The sequence below is a fragment of the Manacus candei genome, unplaced genomic scaffold (genome assembly GCF_025592945.1).
Source record: "Manacus candei isolate 608988 ecotype Guabito, Panama unplaced genomic scaffold, ASM2559294v1 h1tg000005l, whole genome shotgun sequence".
NCBI lineage: Eukaryota > Metazoa > Chordata > Aves > Passeriformes > Pipridae > Manacus > Manacus candei.
In genome coordinates, this window is record NW_026138053.1 from 24,709,557 (window position 1) to 24,729,770 (window position 20,214).

The window sequence follows — 20,214 nt, forward strand, 5'->3', positions numbered from 1 at the left end:
TTCTCCACTTTCCAACACGAGACTGGTTGCACTCCCCCTGCAGCTCTCCAGCTCCCTTCCAGCCTTCCAAGGGTCTCAACAGGATTTAAGGTGCAGGTGCAGCTAAATCTTGCCTAATAGCAAATGTTCTCCTGCAAGGAACTGCAGCTCCACACAGTCAGAAATGCAGCAGCAGACAAAACCCAGCCCACGCACCTCAAGGAGGGGAAAACCCTCTGTAACAGCCACCTCACCCATCAGCCCGCCTCGTCTACGAGTCTTTTGGGGGTTTTTACACTAAAGACACTGTTCCCACCTCCCCCTTGTCACACAGCTGCTTGTAAGGGAGCTGGCAGGGGTGAACCATGAGGTTTGGGAGCGGAGAGGAGGCGATATCCCAGCGCGTTTCGGGCATCCTGGGGCGTCCCGGCAGGTCCGGCACCACCGCAATGGAGATGCCGCCACCTGGTGGGACCTCCACGGGCTCGGGTGGAGCCCGGAGGGGCAGGCGGGACTCACACCCAACATTCCCGCATGGACACCTCGGAAAACGCCCGCCAGCAGCACGAGCAGGGCTGGGAGGAGAGGATGTGCTGACGAGGACGACGAGATGCTCCTCGTTACCAAAGCCTGTTGGTGCTCATCCCAAAGCGAGAGGGTCTTTGCGTTTTTAGATACAACTGCAAGAAATGAAAGGAAGAAAAAAAACAACAAAAAAGAAAAGGTAGGTGTCAAGCTACCTACAAAGCCATAGTGAACCGGAAACCCCTGAGAACAGAGTCATTGATATACAAGAGTTCAGCAAGGAAGACAACAGGTTGCTGGAATGGATAATTCACAGGAATTGGGCTTTTGAACTGAATGTCACTGGGAGATGCTTCTGCTCAGTGCCTGAGCCACAGCTATTTTTCAGTCTCCACATGACACTGTGTGCATTACCGTGGCTTCAGTCCTGAGCCTGAGCCTGGTATTTTCTGAGGGCCAGTACTTAAAAGCCTGGAACTCGGGCTTGAGGCAGCCAAGAGGCCTTTCCATCTGGTTGCACGGGGTCTGGGGCTTTTTCTAGAGTCAGAGTCAGCAAAGCTCCGCCTGCAGATCAATATCCATGAAAAGGCATGGATCACTTCTAGCCTGTGTTGGAAAAGGCTTCTCTTTCTGCCAGGAGAAAGGGGGGTGAGGAGGCTCATTCCGACAGCGAGGAATGTCTCCAGACTGCCCCCCCAGGATTAGAGGACAAGGTGATGAAAATGTCCATATCTGATCTGCACTGGAGTTTGTACAACAACCATCATCATTTAGCACTGTTGGTAAAAGAGAAAGACATTTCCTAGTCCAGATAAAGCCCCAGAGCAACAATGCTTGTCCATAGGACGAACACTCAAGAACAGACCCTTCCCTGTGCTGTTTCAGCAACTCTTCTGCAATTTTAGCACAGGAGCGTTTGCAGTGAGCTCAGAGCAGGCACACTGAGAACAAACCTGACAACCACCCGTTACAGAAGTTTACAACCTGTTTAGACACAGACTGTAAGTCAGGCAAAAACCCATTCTGCCCCCATCACATGCAACATTTAACACCAATGCTGTGATGCTGGCTTTAGAATTCATTCCTACAAAATCCATGGATGTTCAGTCAGCCACACCAGGCAACGTAATCACTCTGTTTTCACAGTTAGCTCTGAGAATGCTGTGAGCTCAGTTATTCCCCTGCCTCCTCCTCCCAAAACCTGTTTCAAAGAGTAGAGAAAAAGACCTTGAAGCACGGGTGGGTGCTTTCAAAAGTCAGTTATCCCTTGTGCAGAGAAAAAAAATTCATACCATTAATCCAGGCAAGAGACCTCTTCCCTCCTACCCGTTACACACACGCCGTGAGTCTGAATGGAAGCTGTCACCCAGAACACATGTCAATACATATTTTACAGAAACATTACTTGTGTGTCAAAGCCAGTTCTTGGAAACATCATCTAACAGCACTCACATGATTTGTGTTTCACGAGCAATTAAACCTATCACTCCAACGAGCAAATCTGCTGCTCCTGTCCACTACTCAAACATCAGGTTAGAGGAACCTAATTATGTTTCAAACTCTGTCCTTCAGTAAGAAAACTGTATTTCCATGATAATGTCCCGGCTAATTCCCTAAAGCAGAGGCTGTGGAACCTCCAGAACGCAGAATGAAACAGCCACCCTTGGAACTGGTGCAGCTAAGGCAGGAAATGCAAAAATAGCCAGACTGTGATTTAGATCTCATAGTGAAGTCAGACAAGACCTCAGTGTCACACTGAAATCACATCCCAGACATTGTAAAGTCCTACTGTATTCACATCACTGTCATGTTGCTGGCGAGAGCCGCAGAGACCAGTAATGACAGGACTTTACTGCTGAATTCTTTTCTCTGTGCTTACAGACGAAGTTTTACAGGCTCTGCAACCAGACCAGCTCCCCTCGTGCCAGTAATTACCTCCCTGGATAGACACAAAGTGGATGGCACACCACTGCCGAGCAGAGCCGCACAGAAATTAACAGCTGTCTGTCTTCAAGCGCCTGCTGAACCCTTTTTCTTTAAAATACACGTTTCCCACTCCTTGGGCCACTTTTCAGACAGTCACCTTTCACTCGGGGCAGCTTCCCAACACGGTGGCCCACGTTCATAGAGACACGTTGGAAAAGAAATGTGATGACATCAAAAGCTTCGTTTCTTGCCGTGCCAGAAAATGCTCCTCCACTTTTCATGTGCTAGATATTCCTTCCCTCCCTCCCCCAGCCATTCATGGTGAAATAATTAGTGTTAGTGTTCTCATTGTTTATCAGACAATACAGACAATAAGGCTAAGCTTTCTGCTCCTGTTTTCTTTCGCTATGCTGCTGTGGTTCCTCAAACAACTGTGCAAGGCTTTACTTTTAATCCTATGAATAACACTTGTCACTCATAGGTTTGTAACCCATATTTAGCTGTGCACAAACGTGGCACAGTTTCAGCTTGATTCACTGTCTGCAAACTTCTCCAGATGTGCTCATGCAAAGAAAAAAAAGGCTAATAAGCAGGAGGAAACAAACAAATAGTAGCTAATCCAATGGCAATATCTCAGGGAAGGAGAGAAGACACTACTCCATCAGATTCTTTACGAGGGAGAGGGATAATGAGCTGTTTCTAAACACAGACTAGGAATAATTAGTTATTGTCCTTGGGCTACGAGATGTATTTTTACATGCTTGAAGTCCACCCTGATTTTTATAGCCTGTGAGCTGGCTGGGCCCCATCACAGGGAATTTTTTTCCTATTTATCTACACGTTAGTGTCAGACTACAAACACATCACAACATATGACTTTATCAACAAGCAATGTTCCTCACTGTGGCTAATTTTGAAACCGCATTCCTGCTTCCACTCATGGAAGATACAACCTTGGGCAACAATCAGATAGCCCGGTGCCAGACATCCTCTTCTTAAGTACATTCTCATTTTACCTCTAGAAAGTGTTTTCAACAAACAAACCACTTGAAGGCAATCTGCTTTCTTTGCAGCAACCCTTGACAGCTGCAGAGAGGTATTTTTGTGGAAAGCTGCATTTTATAGTCTCAGTTTTAGGCTGGGATTAACAAAAGCAAGCTAGGCAAGAAGCAGCAAGCTAGACATAGCAGAAATTACTAAAAATCCCAAACTTCTATTACAATTAATTGTGCTAAGTATAACTTCACTCATTGATGTACCAGACAGAAAGTAGACAGACAACCCTGTCCCACTGCACCAGCTTTTCAAGCTTCCAAAATAAACACAAAGGTCTTTGAACAGGCCATGCTCTCCAGAAAAGCTGCAGCCTGATCTTCCTCATTTGATATGTGCAAAGGCTCAGGCTGGTGGTATTCACAATAATTACCTGTCATCAGGCAAGAAACTCGGCAGAGTTCTTGCAGATAACTTATTCATGTCATCTCTGTGTTTCAGGAATAATGCAACCAGTAACAGATCAATGACACGGGTAACAGAGAGCATTTGCTTCTAGTTTTACAGGGCAGGGAAAACCTGGGGAATCTCATTGGGATTCAGGGCAGGGGAGGAAAACGACAGGAACAATCATCAGAGTGACAGGGTCTGATGTTAAAAAGTACCAATAAAAAAGTGGTTTTACAGGTTCTCCACAATCATGGAAACACAGAACAGTTTGGGTTGGAAGGGACTTTAAAGCTCACCTCATTCCAACCCCTTGCCATAGACAGGGACACCTTCCACTAGACCAGGTTGCTCCGAGCCCCTTCCAGCCTGGCCTTGAACACTTCCAGGGATGGGGCAACAATAACAATATTACACAAAGGTAACACGAGCACACACCACAACTGGCGCCTTTTCAAGGCTTGACCATCAAATTTGTTACAGGAGGGAAAACAAGATACTGCCAGCAGTGCTCTTCACTCTGAAGCCTGGGAGTAATTATCGTTAGATTACCAAGACAAACAAGAGGGAGAGACAAGGACGAGATAAAACAGAATTTCCACTATTTAGGTGCTGATGGAGTGATTAAGCCCGACTGCACTTCAGCTGTGGGAGCCCAAACAAACCAGAGGCCAGGCCACATAAATCAAGCTAATTTTAAAAGGTTACATACCGGGCAGAGTTTGACAAAGAAGGGGAAACAACCCCGCGTCCTGCGCTGCTAGAGATTTTAACATCCCTTTTATGAATAATAAACGTGCCAATTCAACACAGACCAGTAAGTCTGGGGCGACGGGACCCACCGTATCAGCACCTCCCAGGCCCTCAGTGCCTCATTAATGCTAATTAGAGACGGCAGCGCTCAGCCCCGCCGGCACCCGCACCCCGGGACCGCGGGCACACAAAAGGCTCGGACGCGGATCCCACCCCGCAGCATCCCGCACCCCGCCACAGGGGAAGGCGCGGGCTGGGGTGAACCGGCGGCTCCGGGAAGGGAGGTGGGGAGGGTAAAGAGAGACTCGGGAGCTCAGGAAGCGGGGAGAAAATAAAGGAAGAAAGAAGTTGGGGCCGGGAAGTTTTTCCGCCGCTCCCCGCCCCGGCGCCCCTCTCACCGTAGACGCGGACCCAGCCCTGCTGCTGGCAGACCGACTCCCGCAGGACGCGGTCCAGCGCGCCGCCCGCCTCCAGCTCCTCCGCGCCGGGCTCCGGCTCCGCGAAAGGCTCCGCCGCCCATCCCGCCGGCTCGCCCGCCGCTCCCGGGGGCGCCTCCATGCTGGGAATTGGGGAGGGGGGGGATAAGAAGGCGCCGCCGCCGCCCGCGCTGCGCCCCGGCCGCGCTTCGCCTTCAGTGCGGCTCCATCCCCGCGTCCCGCCCCTTCCCCGCCCGCCGCGTCAGCGAGGGCGGAGCCCCCGCGCCCGCCCGCCCCGCCCGCCCTGAGGGAGGGGTGGGAGACGGCTGAGGCTCTGACCCTTCCTCCTCTCAGAGCCGCCGGCAGCCCTTTCCCTTTCCCCCTTCCCCCGCCGTCCCCATCCCGGGGCCGCCTCGCTGCGCGGGGCTCCGTGTGGCCGCCCCTGAGGGGCTTCAAAATGGCCCCCGAGCGGCCCCTCCCCTCGGCCGCGCGAGGGCAGCGGTGGAAGGGGAGCTGTGGCTCGGGAGAAGCATCCCAAAGAAGTACTAATCGGGATAATCCCGCGGGGAGGGGCGGGGGGCACGGCCACGAGCGTCCCGCAGCGGCCCTTTCTCCCGATAGCGCCACGGGAACGTGAGGGAGATGGATTTACCGAGGTGGGGCTTCCCGGGCGCAGAGCACGTCTGACCGAGACTGATAAATCTTTCATGCGCTTTACGCAGCCTGTTTCTTTCAGGTGCACGGGAAGATGTGCTGCAGGGAAAGGAGGACAACTGGCTTGATAAAATCCATTTCATTTAGGGGATTTGCGGGCTGTTTTGTCCCGAATGCCTATTTACCGACCTCCCTAAGTACACCACCTTTTAGTTTTCTATTTCTGTTTTTTATTTTGGTGAATTTCCCAGTGCTTAAGGTACACGTTCCCTAAAAATCTAGGATGAAATAGCTGCGAGTGAAGCACGCATCCAACGCTGTCTTTTAAATCATGGCATCGTGACTGGAATTTTCAGGGAAGATGGGCAAAGGGGTTCAGCTTGCTTTGGGTTCCATCCCTGTGATCTCTTGGACTGAATCCACGCCTGTCCCTGATCAGTATGAACTGTGTAGGTTCACCCAAGTGCGTAGATTCAGTGATTATCCCCGTTAGCACAGGCTGTGTCCAAGGGCTCATCTCTGCACACAACTTCTGCCTTGGTGTAAAGGCACTAATTTTTTTCTTTATTGCAATAGCAGTGGAATGAGTATGGATCCCTGGCAGTTACGCTGCCATTCAGCTGCTTTAAAAGAGATCCGGCTCCCACACCTTCTCACCATGCTTTGTTTTGCACTAGAGCAGAATAAGAGGGTTCAGACAGTGAGTTACTGCTGAAGAGCAGTAGCTTCCCTCAGAAAGGGCTGTAACTCCCTGAGCTCTGCAGCTTGGCAGGTCCCGATCAGCTGCCTGAGCCTGAATGTTTGTCTTAGGAATTCCCAAAAGTTCCTCTTGGGAGCTGAGGGCTTGCAAAGTGGCAGCGAGCGAACGATGCCCTCCTGATGCAACTGGGTTGGAGCACCCTCACACCAGTATAGTTGTGTCCATGATGGAAGGTGTATTAACTATTTCAGTGGAGGAAAAAAGTCCTGCCAGCCCTATGATTAATTGATGAAACTTTGTTTCCTGTGGGTTTCTGTCTCATGCTTGGCTGAGAGCTCGACCTGAATCTTGCCCTACAACTGGGTCATTCTCTACCCAGTTGGGAGAGAAACAACATGAGTTCACATCACAGTTTTTCCATTCTATGTTGGGAACACGCATCCTGCTGCAATTTCCAAGCTGAATTGGAAAATGAATAAACCTCCTTCTTCCAAATGTTTTGTTGTTTCATGATTGGCAAAACAGATGTAACCCAGCTTCCTACAAATTCACACCTGGTATCTAGCAGAGGGCGGACACCCTCAGTGCAGAGGCTTGTAGGATCTCTCTGCTTCACCTTGCTGCCAATTTTCATTATTCCTGCAGAGATTTATTTAGCTCTTGGACCTTTATTCCTCTGTTTGTTTTCTTTGAAACAGACCAGCAAGTTCAGCACTTCCTGAGGTTGTAGGAGGTAAGAGGCAGGATCTGGGGAAAGAGAGATCCTGTGAGCTTGATGGTGTCAGCCTCAATTCTTTGGGAAATAAGGATTTTAAAATTACTCCCACAAACAAGAAGAGTTAAACCAGGATGAAACCTGGTGAGGATTTATCCTTCCACCAGTGGTGATTCTGCACAGAAGCAGCACACCCAGTAACCTCTCCTTCCTCTTTCCCACCCTAAAATATGTTCTGCTTCATGGTTTCAAAGTTCTGGGAGCTGAGGGTGTGTGGAATACTCCTTCCAGAGCAGATATCTGCATAAAAAGCCATAATAATACCGTAAAGGAATAGGAAAAGCAATTTCCCCCTCCTACATTCTCTCTACCCCTGCTCATTCCCACTGCTGCTGATAGTATAACAACGTACATATTCTTCCAGCTTATCATTTAGGGGCCACGATCTGATAAACTCCTCAAGTTTATCCTACTCTCCCAGAGATTCTCCATCCTTTACACAAGTCTGGGCTGTCTCCCTGCTGTGGGAAACTCGCCCAAGGCACACAGTGGGCAAGGGGATGAAGCTGCTTTGAGAAGCAGGAGAGGAGCTGGCGTGTTGTGAGGGAAGGATGTGGCTGCTAAGCTACTGCCAAAAGTGGAGTTTTTAAAATCTGCAGCACAATCCTGGGACAACATTTATTCAGGAGCAGTGCAAGACACCAGCAACTGGTTCCCATCAAGTGAGGACCGGTTGTACCTGCAAGTATGATCAAGCCATCCTAGCAGCAAGGTCTGGAAGGACTGGCTAGTGTGGTTTCTGAAATTCACACAGCAGTGGGAGACAAAATCCATTCTCCTGCCCCATTTGTGAGGTTTGGGGCAACACAAACAATAATAAAGGGCAGGGATGACTAAAATAGGAAGGCTGGTTTTGCAGGCATGACAGGAGCAAAAATAGACATATTTTATAAATAAAGATGTTCTGGAAATTAGAGACTCCCGAGTTTCATGCTCACCAGCTCAGCTGTTCTGGCTGTGGGCCTTCTCCACCAGTCGTGCACAGGGGATTTGTGAAGGAATAAATGAGCAGTAATATAAGCACATACATGAAATTCCCTTCGTGTAAACCAGACCCATTAGTTGATCTACTTGTGGATGTCACATTAACCCACAGGCTCTAGTTAAACTAGGACTGGAGGTTTGCTCAGAATAGGTCAAATCCAAGTGTTTGAAGAGAGCTGCATATGTATTTCCATTAAGCCCAGGACTGTACGTGTTGTAGAAGAAACTGAACTACACAAGAGTGACTTGAGGAAAAAAAAACCTTTTGAGCTGACCTTCTTCCAGCAGAATGAATTCGTGTCTTCAGGAGTGATCAAGTCTCAGTTCAGTGATCTTATCTCAAAAAAAGGCAATAATAAAATGAGAAGAGACGTGGAGGAGGGCGGTAAGGACAGTGGAAGTGATGGGATAGATACCATATGAGGAAGAAAGGCTAGAAAAACAAGGAGCTCCAATTTGGAAGAACAAAACCTTGGGACAAACAAAGACAGAGAAGTCTGAAGAGGTCAAGAGAGGTCTGGTATGGAGCTGGAATTCTTTTCCATTTTCTTCACAACACAAGAGCGAAGGATCACAGAGAGAAATGTTCAGGAGCCAGGCCTAAAGCAGACAAAAGGAAGTACTTTTTCACACAACACATAATTACATTGTGGAACTTATTGCCACAGGATGTCGTGGAGGCCAAAAGTATAAATGAATAATAATGATTAAAAAAAAAAAAAAAAAGACAACAAAAGGGATTACACAAATTCATGCAACCTCCGGCTTAGGAAGTCCCTCAACTGCTGATTACCAGGAGCTGGGAGGATATGCCGGAGGAAGGATCACTTTATACTCTCCCTCTTCCGATATCCCTTCCTAAGCATCTGCAGCTGGCCACGGCCAGGCACTGGTTGTTGCCCAAGGTGGACGTTTATTCTGAGCCAGCCAGGCAATGCTTCTATCCTCCTGGGAACTCCCTATGGATGGAGCCTTAGGGACCAGAGGCGTCTCCTGGACAGATATGGGACTTACTCCTAATTTTGTTACCTCCAGCCCGACGCGGTCACATCAAAGTCCATCGTGGCCACTCTTTGCTGATTTAGGCTGGTGTAATTGAGGCCAGATTGAGCCCTGGAACCTTCAGAGAGGCTCTTCCGCTTTCTCTGCCCCTGGGATTAAGCACTGAAATCTCTGTGCTAAAACCCTCTTTGAACGGGGATGGCAGATAATGCACAAACTGATTAAAAAAAAAAAAAAAACAGCACCGGGGAAAGTTAAATATTAAAGAGCCAAGGCCCAGTTTTAACTGCTGCTGCCATCCCTCCTTCATCTCGTGCCAACTGCCTCCAGGATACATGTGCTGACACTGAATTTCTACCTCACAAAAGGCAGTCGCAGCATGGGCTTTAAACTCAGCCCGTTAATACCGGGATAGGAAGCAGCAAAATAGAACAAAGGCAGCGAGGGGCTCCTCCAGCTCTCACCCACTCTGACCGTGCCCAATCCCTCCCTGCATCACAGGGCATGGTATCCCCCGCCCCAGTGAGGCATTTTTCCCCTTTGACTTCCCAACATCAGTAGGTCTAAAACATTTTGCTGCCCGCTTCGCCCTGCTGTAACTAAACTATAATTTTCACTAGCAGAGAGCAGGGATTTGGGAGAAACATCTGGTCTCATTTCATCAGGATAACAGCCCTGTCTCTATTTATACACACACTGGGATCGTTGTAGCTCTCAGCTGTTCTTCCCTCGACAGCCCCTTTCAAGCTCCCCTGTCCTGCTCTGTCGGGTCGAGGCCAGGCTGCTGTCCCGTGAAACAGGAACCAGGGCAATTCCACAGAAAAATGTGGACTTGTGAGAGCTTGTCCTCTCCACACTTGGTGCTTGCTGTCTGCCGGGCTGGTGACAATGTGCCTTGATGGATGGTTGCTCCTGTCCTTCTATCCTGGTGGAGAGAAAACAGGGAAAATCCGTCCGACTAGACAGTTTGTTGGAATGGGATGCTCTCTAAGGTCCCTTCCAACCCAAACCATTCTGTGACTGGGAAAATAATATGAATTTTCTCAGTAATCCCAGAGATCTTGCAGGGATCAGACCTGCAATGAGCCAGCCTCATTGGCCTGAATACACCCATCTCAATAGCCTGAATTTTTCTCCAAAGTCACAGTGTGGATTTTAGAGGAATATTCAGACCATTGAGAAAAGCCCTGGCTTTTCTTTGTAAGGTGTTCACAAATAAACTGTGACCCTGTAGAGACACGGGAGGGTCAGAGACTCCGCTCGGGAAAGCAACATGTCCTACTTTATTCACCACGGCGGGAAAAATCCACTCTGCTGCCTCCACTCCAGTGCTCACAAGACATCACATCTCATCCAGCATGCTTAAAAAAAACCCCTCGAGTCAAATGGCCAAGTACCTGGAAAATTACCACACTGCACATTCAGCAGTGCAAGTCACTGTCTAAAAGGAACACTCATCCCTTGAACGATGGTGGTGTGTGGGTCATCCCGAGGAAGTCTATCCCACTGCCCTGCTTTTCCCTCCAATGGGCTGGTGTCTCCTCCCATCCCGATCCACTTCTAGCCCTGCATGCCCCCAAAACACAGCTATTTCGCTGTCACTCACCCTCCTCTTTTGAGCAGGTCTGGACCATTTATTAATCATTTTCTGATACAGCTACCAGAGGAGGAACCACTCGAAGACACTGGTTTTTGTAACCCAAACTAGACCAGGGTTTTCAGATGCTCCTGTTGATTATACTGAGGTTGCAAACTCCCTGGAGCAGGATTGAATTTCACCTTGCCTTTATAACCATCTAATGGGATCCTGCCCCTTCAATATACTCCCTCAGAACATTGTTTTCAGCTGTGACCTGAGGTTGGGCAGATCAATATTTGTTTACTCAGCTCTAATTTCCATATGAACTTGGTAATCCAAGTCCACTCGAACACAAGAGAAAGGGCCACTCCCGCCTATTGCATGAGTCAGACAGAAATGTGGACCCTTCCTGCAACACCAGCCTTTCAGAGCAACTCTTGAGCAGGAAATATGACTCAGTCTTGGGAGAACATCATCCAAAAATAAACCCTGGTGATTCCATGGACAGCTTGGGGTGAGGGGTGACCAACTGACCCCTTGTGAGCTCTTTACTTCTACGACTCTTCTAGCTGGGAAACATTTTTTTCCTCCTTGGAGCCAGCCCTTTTGCAGCACGTTGGATACCTTTGTAAAATAAGTCCAAAGTGCACCAAACCAGCCAATTTCTGTCTAATTGCTAAGAAACATCCTCTCAACCTGAGAAAAACTACTCAGAGGAGACTAAGGGAGCAGCCTGAAATAACAGCACCTTATCCTGCCAATGGGATGCTCTTAGGGTGAAATCTGTCTTCATCCCAAGTCCTTCATGAAAAACAAGTGTGAAGGCATGCACAGCACTGACTTTTTTTTCCCCCCTCTCATGGGATTTGAGGAAGAGGGAAATGAAGAGGCTGGTGCTGGAATACAAAGTTCTGATTCCAGATCTCTTCTTAGGCCAAAAAGCTCAAGGAATGGCTGGATGTGGCCGTGCCAGGGTACCTGAAATCTGATCAAAGGCACTCACAAGTCAGCACAGGGCCTTTGTTAAAGAAGGTGGAGGTTCCTCTCCGTCTGCTGGAGCTGCTCAAATCCTCTGCTCTGACAACACATCCCCTTGCCTTGCAGGTCAGGAATATCCAGACATAAATCCTTCAGCAGTCAAAAGCAGTCAGCTGGCTTTAAAGTCAAAATGGCTTTTCCTTTTTTTTTTTAATTTCTCTTTTTAATAGTGGCTGTCTGTCTGCTGCTGCCCTGACTTTAAAACAAAATAACCAGCCTCCAGCAACCTTCAGAACAGATCTGTAAAACTCTCCAGCTGACTCTAACAAGCAAAGGCAAGACTGTGACAAACCTGCCAGCTTTCTCTTAGTGGGTTGGATCATCTTCAGGGAGCCCAGGACTGGCATTTAAAAATGTAGCCTTTGAACCAGCTCTTTTTTTGTGATGAAGTTGGTCCCCAGGACACTGGGGAGGTGACGACAGCAGATGCCACGATGAGTCAGTGCAGGGAAGGTCGTGGGATGGACGTGGGGGTCAGTGACAGGGTGCAGTTACTGGACTGTGCTCAGCCAAAGAGGTCTGGGTTTTAACTTTGAGCAAGAAACGAGGCCAACAAGGAAGGAATGATTTCTTTGTCCCTATTTTTCTTGTCAGTCTCCCAGTTAGATGGCTTGAACTTGGGGCAAAGAATAATCATTAGATTTATCTCCATCTCCAGAAACACGGGATTCTTTCTCTGGGCTGCCTGTATTATGAATTTAATCAACTTCTCTCTGCTATATTTTTGTCTCCCTTGCCCAAACAGATGGGTTCCCTTCCTTCCCTATTGTGAACAGAGACAGATGCAAATAACAAGGCACTTGTGCTCTGTTGTGTGGTTACCTAGAGAGGCTGTTGTTTGCAAACAAAGGCTGTACCAGGACACAAATAACCTCGTTTGGTGTAGTCTGGACATGGCTCTTCATAAAAATACTGCTGTGGGGTTCCCCATGCTGCCCTTCCGTATTTACCATTGCAACCGAGGGGGCAGGCAGTGGAATCATCCACCAAACACGAGTGATCAAGAGCTCTGTGAGATGCTGACATTTCACAAGAAAGGAGGAGCAAACTCCTCCTCTCCCCTCCCAGTCCTCCAACCTATTGTTCCTTTAGATGTTCGAACAAATAAAGGAAGAACAGTGCTCTGGAGCTCACAACAGCTCACATACACATGAAGAGAACCTCCAGCCTTCTCCCCTGTCCTGTGAGCAGACCCTGGCAGTCAATGCACATTCCCTTGCACCACAAACAGGAGCTGCTTGTGGTTTTACAGGGGCTGGATGCCAGTTTGGGGAATTTCCTCCTGGACCACACACAAGCAGTTGATTGTAGCTGTCAGCTCTCAAAGCGAAGTCCAGCCCTACCTCCCACCAGGAGGGCACCTGCAAAAATCCTGGGGTGGAGATGCATCCCTGCCTCTCACCTGGGAGCCTCGTGGGAGCAGAGCCTGCCCCACAGTGTTGATGGTCATGGTGCGTCCTCACCCAGGAGCAGGTCACAGTGACAGGAATGAGATACTCAGTCCCTGTTGAAAACACAGAGGTCATTAAAGCTACATGCCAATGCTTGTACTTCAATGTAGTTCAACTCGAATTAAAATAAACTGTAGGAATGCCAGAATTGGATCATACAAAAGAAAACTCAGTCTCAGAGCAGGAACTGCCTTACAGTGAAAAATAGCTGTGTGGTGCTGGTCACAGCAGCACTTTAGCCCAAAGAGTGCAACCGGGATTTAGGGTTGCAGGGAAGAGATCCAGGACATTGGAGGGGTACAGAGGCAGACTGAAAACCATAAAAACACCTTGGGCACTTGAGAAGAAACACCTGAACAGCAATACCTCCACTGAACACAAGGTTATAAACACATGACTATAACAGCCACAATCAGGGCAGTGATGTAGCTTTGCATTTCTGAGGACTGCATTTCTTTGCATTTCTTCTCTCCTGAGAAGGTCTGGGATTCCTTGGTTACCAGGTGAGCCTCAGGTCTCACTCTGCAGGCCTTTGTTTTGCCTGCCAGGGTCTCCACAAGGATTTGTTCCTCTCTTTTTCCCGGGTGAGGGAGTACAAACCTGCCTGGGTATTTACTTTAAGGGATGGGCAGCAACATCCCTCCAGGGGGTACCTGCTGCTCCTACTATGCCTACATAGCATTTGGGGCATCAGATGTTCTACCTCAGTCAATTAAAAGTGTCCCAGGATAAACATACTGTCATTTCCTTTCAGCTTTTCCAGGAATAAAGCAAGCATTTGGAGTGCAGGTGACAGCAGTGCTGTCTGTACAGGAGAGAGTCCTGAAGGTGCTGAGCAGACCAGAGCAACACTCAGGGGGAAGACAAGCAGCATAGGATGGAACCCTTTCTACAGTCCCTATTCTGCCCTTAATTACAAGCTTAAGGGATGGCTAATAAAGACGATCCAAAACAAATAAATTGAGCTGCTGCTCTAATTAAGCAGCTTTTGCTGCATGCAGTGAGCCAGACCCATCTGTGTCATAGTTCAGCAGAAGCCAGGAGGGTTCCACCAGGGATTCATCTCAATTTCATCTGAATGGCTTCAAGGAGGAGCTGGCCATCCTGTTTCCTACACTGCTGGCCAAGAAACACCAGTCCATCCCCCAGACAGTCATCCTGGGCAGGGGCACAGTGATTCACAGTCATTCAGGTTGGTTACATCTGCCTTTATGGCAAGCACATTAAGGTGAGTCCTTCCTTGCCTATGGGAGGGAAACTGGAAGCTGTTGGGAAGCAGCATTTTTTTTTCTCTGGCCAGAAAATGTCACAGCAATGACACTTCATGGCTGTGCCCCTGTTTTTTAAGCAGCCCTGTACAGCAGAGACAAGAAGCAATTACTATTTGCCTTATGCTTATGTGATGGATGAAATGAGCTGACAGACCCCCCCGTGGCAAGGTGCAGCAAAAGGCTTTTCAAGTTGTCCACTTCAGCTCACAGGTAAGGGCTGATGCCTGGCAAGGGCAGAGGGGAAGGACAGTGTATAATGTGGAGAGAGCCCATGCTGTGACTGCCCTGCAGTTCCACAGCTTTAATCCCAGCAGCCTGAACTCCCAAACCACAGCTAGTGCTCCCACAAACCTCCTCTCTCCAGGTGTGCACTGCCTGATCACCTCTGCAGGTCCGGACCAAAATGTTTAGGGCTCCCTGTGCACGAGTGCAGACTGACAAACACTGAGCACTCAGGAGATATGTAGGATATTTTCCATGGGAGTGTAGTCTCAGCACTGCATCTTCCATGACCACAGCTGATATTTTAATATCCACTTGCCCCAGAGAAGAGCCAGTTCATGATCCTTTTGCAGGATTCTGATCCAAGCTGTGCACGTCTAGTAACAATACAGTATATCTGAAACCAGTACCAGCACTCAGCTTGAGCCTGCTCCCTCCTCCCTCACATCACCACAATGCACCAGGGCTCATGACCCCAGTAGGAAAGGCACTCTCTCCCTAAGCTACTAAAATACCACTAATTGGAGCCAATCCTAGAAGGAAAAAGGGGATACATGGAAAAATCTCACACCCATTCAGTTGCAGTGCATCCCACGTTGTGGCACATCAGCTGGAGCTCTGATCAGGGCACAGATCCTGTCTGGCAGTCCCATAGCTGTTGCTTTGATCTTTGGAGCTCTGGCAGGATTTTATTAGAGGAAATCACCTCTCTTCCCCATCCTGAGTGCCAAACAAAAGGATGATGACGTGCAAACACGTGCTTCACTTGAAGATAAAGACACACAGGTGGTGTGATCACCACTGCCAAGCAGGAGCTGCCTCCAACACAGTCAGCCAGCAAAGTTTACTCCCTGTCAAGGAACAGGCATGGCAGGACATGGGATGGAGAGCCACGCTGTCCACGTGGCACAGCCCAGCCCTGTGCCTCTGTGGGGTAACTGCTGCCTGGAGCAGTAAGTGCTGGATGTACCATGGTCTCCCTCTTAGGGTCACAGCTGTACCAGACAGCCAACACAGGCTTCTCCAAACCCAAATTTGTTGTCTCATACTCCCTCCCCCGCATGCATTCCCATCTGCCTTCTGGACAGAGAGTTATTATAAGATGCTTCAGCCCAAGCAGCACATTATTTTCTCTGAAAATAGTTTTCTCCCAAAAATCATGCGCAAAAGGCAGCACAGCTTTGGAGTGCGAGATCCCCTGAGGGGAAGGGACAAACTTGTGGTTAAACCATGGGACAGAGAGTCAGCAGATCAGGGATTCTCATCCCCATCTCTCTGTGGCTCTGTGAGCTCTGACTCAACCCCGTGGCCCCTGCATATTTGGTTTCTCCATCGGGAAAACCGGTGTGATGACACACTGCGATGGCAGCACGCAGCCCTTTGCTGCTGCTGGGAACCACCACGTGCTCCTGCAGAGGAACACTCTCTCACTGCAAAAAAAAAAAAAAAAAAAAAAAAAAAGAAATCTAGCCTTTGGAATGCAAAATGCTCCTCTGCAAAGTTTTCTGCCGGTGTGGTTCACCGGAGCTGCAAAGATCTACTCAGACGCTCTAAATATTGACCCAGCATTTTTGTATTTACCCAGTATTGAAAGCCTCAGTCGGTGTTCAACGCCCAGCCACGTGGGCAGCCGTGTCCTGGGATGCTGTGCTGGGGGCAGCACTGCCAGGAGCTGCAACAACCCCACTCTGCCTCTCAAGTACCGCTGAGGTGGGACAAGGCACCCTTTCCTTTTCCCCATCCATTCCTCTCTCCCCTTCAGCACTCAGTCTCCCCCAGGGGTGCCTGCAGCTCAATCCCACAGCAGGACTTCCTTTGCTTCCCCCCCAAGCCCAGCACTGAAGATCTTTGCTCCTACACCACCATGCTGGAGCACCCTGAAGATACTCCTCAGCTTTATTTGGAAGGGCTTTATGAAACACTGCCCTGGCAAGAGGACAGAGGGTTCAGTCTTACCTCCTGCAGGGTCTTGTGTTTCAGGGTGGGCATCCTGGACAAGCCTCCTGGAGAGGGGATGCTCAGGGCTACCAAGCTGGCAATGCCTCTGGTTATGCAGGATGTCCCATCCCCTCCTCTGCAGCCCCACCACGTACAGTGATCACTGCAAAGAATTGTGGCATTTGATGGATCCCTGAGAACAATCTAATGCCTTTACACTGGGGAAGTAAATCAATCATGTTTCTCAAGGGATCCTGTACCTGCCCTGCCTGGTCTTATCTCCAGGATTTGCTGTTCTTCTGTTTCCCTCTTTCAGCTCAAATCATCTCCCTCTCCAGCACCCTCTTTTCTTTGGATCTCTCCCGCTGTTCTTGTCCCTCTGCAAACATTGCTGCCAGGGCAGTGGCCACCAGCTCCACACACCAGAGAAAGCCCTGCTGAGGGAATTTGACAGTGCCTGCAGCCCCCTCTCTGAAGCCTCTGCCCCGTCCATTTGCCCTGAAACTCTCCCCAACACGAGGGGCTGCCTCTTTTTGTAGCATTTGGGCAACACCTTACAACAGCATAAGCCCTGCTTTCAAATCAGCCCCCTAAATGATGCATTAGCAAGAAAAAGTTACCTCTCCTCACCTCTCCAGGATCTTTACAGAGAAGAGGGTCTTTGCCTCCTTTTTACAAGTGTGGACACAACTTACAGAAGTGACTTGTCCAAAACATCCAGGTGGAGAAGCAGCAGCAGAGCTGGAAGATGTTGTAAATCCCATCCTAGCGAAGCGGCCTAAGAACAGGACGTGCAAACAAAGGTTACATGCAGGTTGCAAAAGGTGTAGAAGACATAAGGAAAGAGGAAGATTAAAACCAGGATGCAAGGTAGCATGATGTTCAGACCTCACTCCCATCCTACATGTCACTTCCAGTATCTGCCAGCACATCCCAGCATGCACCCCCACCACTGTGGCGTGTTCAGGACCTATCTCCCATGTCCTTGAAAGAGCAGAGCTCTGAAAGTGTGCTTTTTATTTTTCCAAATTATTTGCACTGGGGAAAGGGGATGTCTAGCTTAAAATCCCCATGGCCTCACATACCTCACTCAGGAGCTCAAATCCACACAAATCTCCTGTAATGATCAAAGACTAAAAGAACAAATATCCCAAACTGAAGCATAGCACAAAACTGTCCCAGCACCACAATGCTCCTCAATGTGTGCTGCTCCTTTTCCACCAACTCCCACGGGACAACATCCCATGTGTCAGGAAAACCATGCTTAAAATCTGCCGGGCCTCATGTACCTGCACCCAGGAGCTACAATCCACAGATGTCTCCGGTAATGACCAACACAGACTGGAAGAACAAACATCTTTCACTGCACAGGCGATGCTTATGTGCTCCTCTTCGCACCAAATCCTTCACGCTGAGCCACCTCCTTTGATTTTCCAGTCCAGGAGCGGCGTCTCTTGCGCCTTGATCGCAATTCCGAAGTCCAAAGGTGTGAAAACGACTCCTTTCCTCCGCAAAAACGCTCCGGCATTCCCGAGGAAAGGAAACCCCATCCCGGCGAGGCAAAGCGGTTGCTGGGCTGTTGCTGCCATCTCCTGCCCACCCGGTGCTTTGCCGCTCGCAACTTCCCCAGCCTTCGGCCCTCCTGCGAGGTGAAGGAGGTAAAAAACCGCAGGAATGCAGGAGTTTGGGAATGGGCTCGAGGTCCCTCATCGGGCACTGTGGGTGGAGAGTGAGGTTTGTGCCACGGAGGTTGCCCCCACCAAGCCTCGGCATCGCGGTGGTGGATGTGATGTGGTGGATGTGGGTGAGGGTTGCCGAGCTCTGCTGATGGAGGAGTCACATTCGAAAGATGAGGGGGATAAATACATGCAGTTAAAGCGATTGCTAAGTGGACTGTTACTAGAAATAGCGTGAGCTGTTCACAGTTCTTCCGGAAAACACGGGGAAATGAAATGTTTAATTCAGAGAGAACAGCAGGGCTATGTGATTTCTCTCCTGACACCCATCCAATGCGGGTTTTCTGGCAGGGACACAGAGTAAGTGGTGTGACTGGCACTAAAGCCGTGGCAGCAGAGTGTGTCCTTGATCAGAAGGTGAGGATACAGAGTCTTTGTTTTCCAAAATTGCAAAGACTTTTGTCCCTTTGCTCAAGGTTTTTGTTCTGCCTGAACCGCTGCCTTGCAAACTCAGATTACTGTTTTCTCTTGCCCTGGCACCACTGCCAGAGTGGGATGCCTGGGGGGAAAGGGGACTTTCAAACAGTGGGCTGTTATAAGATGTAAAAACTATTAAACCAAACTTCCACATACCAGCTCAACAGAGTTTACTTGTGTCCCAGGTCTTCAAGCAGATGCTGTGGCAGATCCCTCAAGGTGTTTTCCAAGGACATCAAACACCTATGTCACAATCTTGCTGGTTCTTGACCACAGGACATGGATTCAACCAGGGTAAGTGGCAGCAGCAGCTGCTCAAAGGGCAGCACGTGGAGTGTAATCCCAAACCTGTGCGTTCAGCTGTCAAAAAAAACTGGCATCTTGTCTCTTCTGCACACATCTGTATAAGCTGGGGGGATCATTTCAGGTTTGCACCTTGATTTTCCCTCCCTCTAAGCAGGGGAAAGCATGCAGGTCCCATGGAGGTGAGGACTGCACAGCACCCAGGTGGGATATAGCCAGGGAGAGATTCAATGAACAGCCCTGACCCGCTGAATTTCATCAGTAGGAAGTTGTAAGGGGCTGCAGGAAAGGCAACTCTTATAAGCTAAACCCACACAGATGCAGTATGAGCTTCAAAACTCTTCAACACAAAGTTTCTGCAAAGAATTTTGACATTCCTGGTGAACCTGTTCAGAGCTGAGAGCCCATGGGCCACATGCAGTGAGGAGTGAATTCCCTGTTCCCCTCCCTGGGAAGCATCCTGGGCAGGCACCATCACAAAGCTGTCTCACCAAAGAGGAGCTCAGTGTCCGTGTGTGCCTCCCCTGATGGGCTCCAGGACAGCAGCTCTGGCTGTGAGGGGCAGGGTCTGTGCCACTCTGCCTTGTCCAGGGAGCTGTAGTGGGGGTGTCCAGCTTGTGGAATTTTCCGTAGCAGCTGCCAGTGGAATTGCCAAGTTCTCTGCTCCTCTGAAATACAGAAGTGGCCCCAGACAAAGCCATAGAGATAAAGCTGTGTCCTGATATCCATGCAGAGACAGCAGCAGAGGAGGGGACAGGCTGCAGGAATCATGTCTATACCTTGATCCATGCCACCCTCCTCCCCCTGCTCCACAGAGGAGGCTGCCTGAACAGTACAGGAGTGACATTTCCAATACAGCCTGGAGTTAATGTACTCCTGCTTGTAAAGTCAGCATCAAACACAAGTCCCTACTTAGCAGAAGGTTTCACTTCACTACATCAAAGCTCTGTGCTGGGGCAGAGGGGAGGGGATTGCCCTCCTTCCCACAGCACATCCCTGAGGGCAGGGGGATTCCTATGGCTTAGAAATATATTGTACCTTTCAGAAATGAATGGCATGTTTGTCTGCTGTGCCATCTATGTATTTTAAATAGATACAGTGTTTG

General features: G+C 49.2%; 1 protein-coding gene and 1 long non-coding RNA gene across 7 annotated transcripts in view; both read right to left on the minus strand.

Annotated features, from left to right (window-relative positions):
* The window catches only part of RASAL2 (RAS protein activator like 2), a 184,068-nt gene that overhangs the window by 153,545 nt on the left and 10,309 nt on the right, over window positions 1-20,214 (minus strand). For 2 of the 5 annotated variants that reach the window (XM_051805711.1, XM_051805693.1), the window contains exon 1: window positions 5,022-5,338. The exons of 1 other annotated variant lie outside the window; for it this stretch is intronic. In XM_051805711.1, coding sequence (XP_051661671.1) covers window positions 5,022-5,181 — 160 coding nt within the window. In that variant the 5' untranslated portion in view covers window positions 5,182-5,338. Of the gene's footprint in view, window positions 1-5,021; window positions 5,339-20,214 lie in introns of those variants that run through there. 2 more of the 5 variants (XM_051805721.1, XM_051805703.1) reach the window with 1 other exon arrangement.
* Window positions 7,550-19,764, minus strand: LOC127479918 (uncharacterized). 2 transcript variants are annotated; one of them, XR_007907726.1, is made up of 4 exons: window positions 17,943-19,764; window positions 17,349-17,431; window positions 13,174-13,275; window positions 7,550-10,079 (listed from the first exon to the last, which is right to left on the minus strand). It is a non-coding gene; the product is annotated as an uncharacterized LOC127479918 (long non-coding RNA). The 2 variants fall into 2 exon arrangements; XR_007907725.1 differs by having other exon boundaries at window positions 17,284-17,431.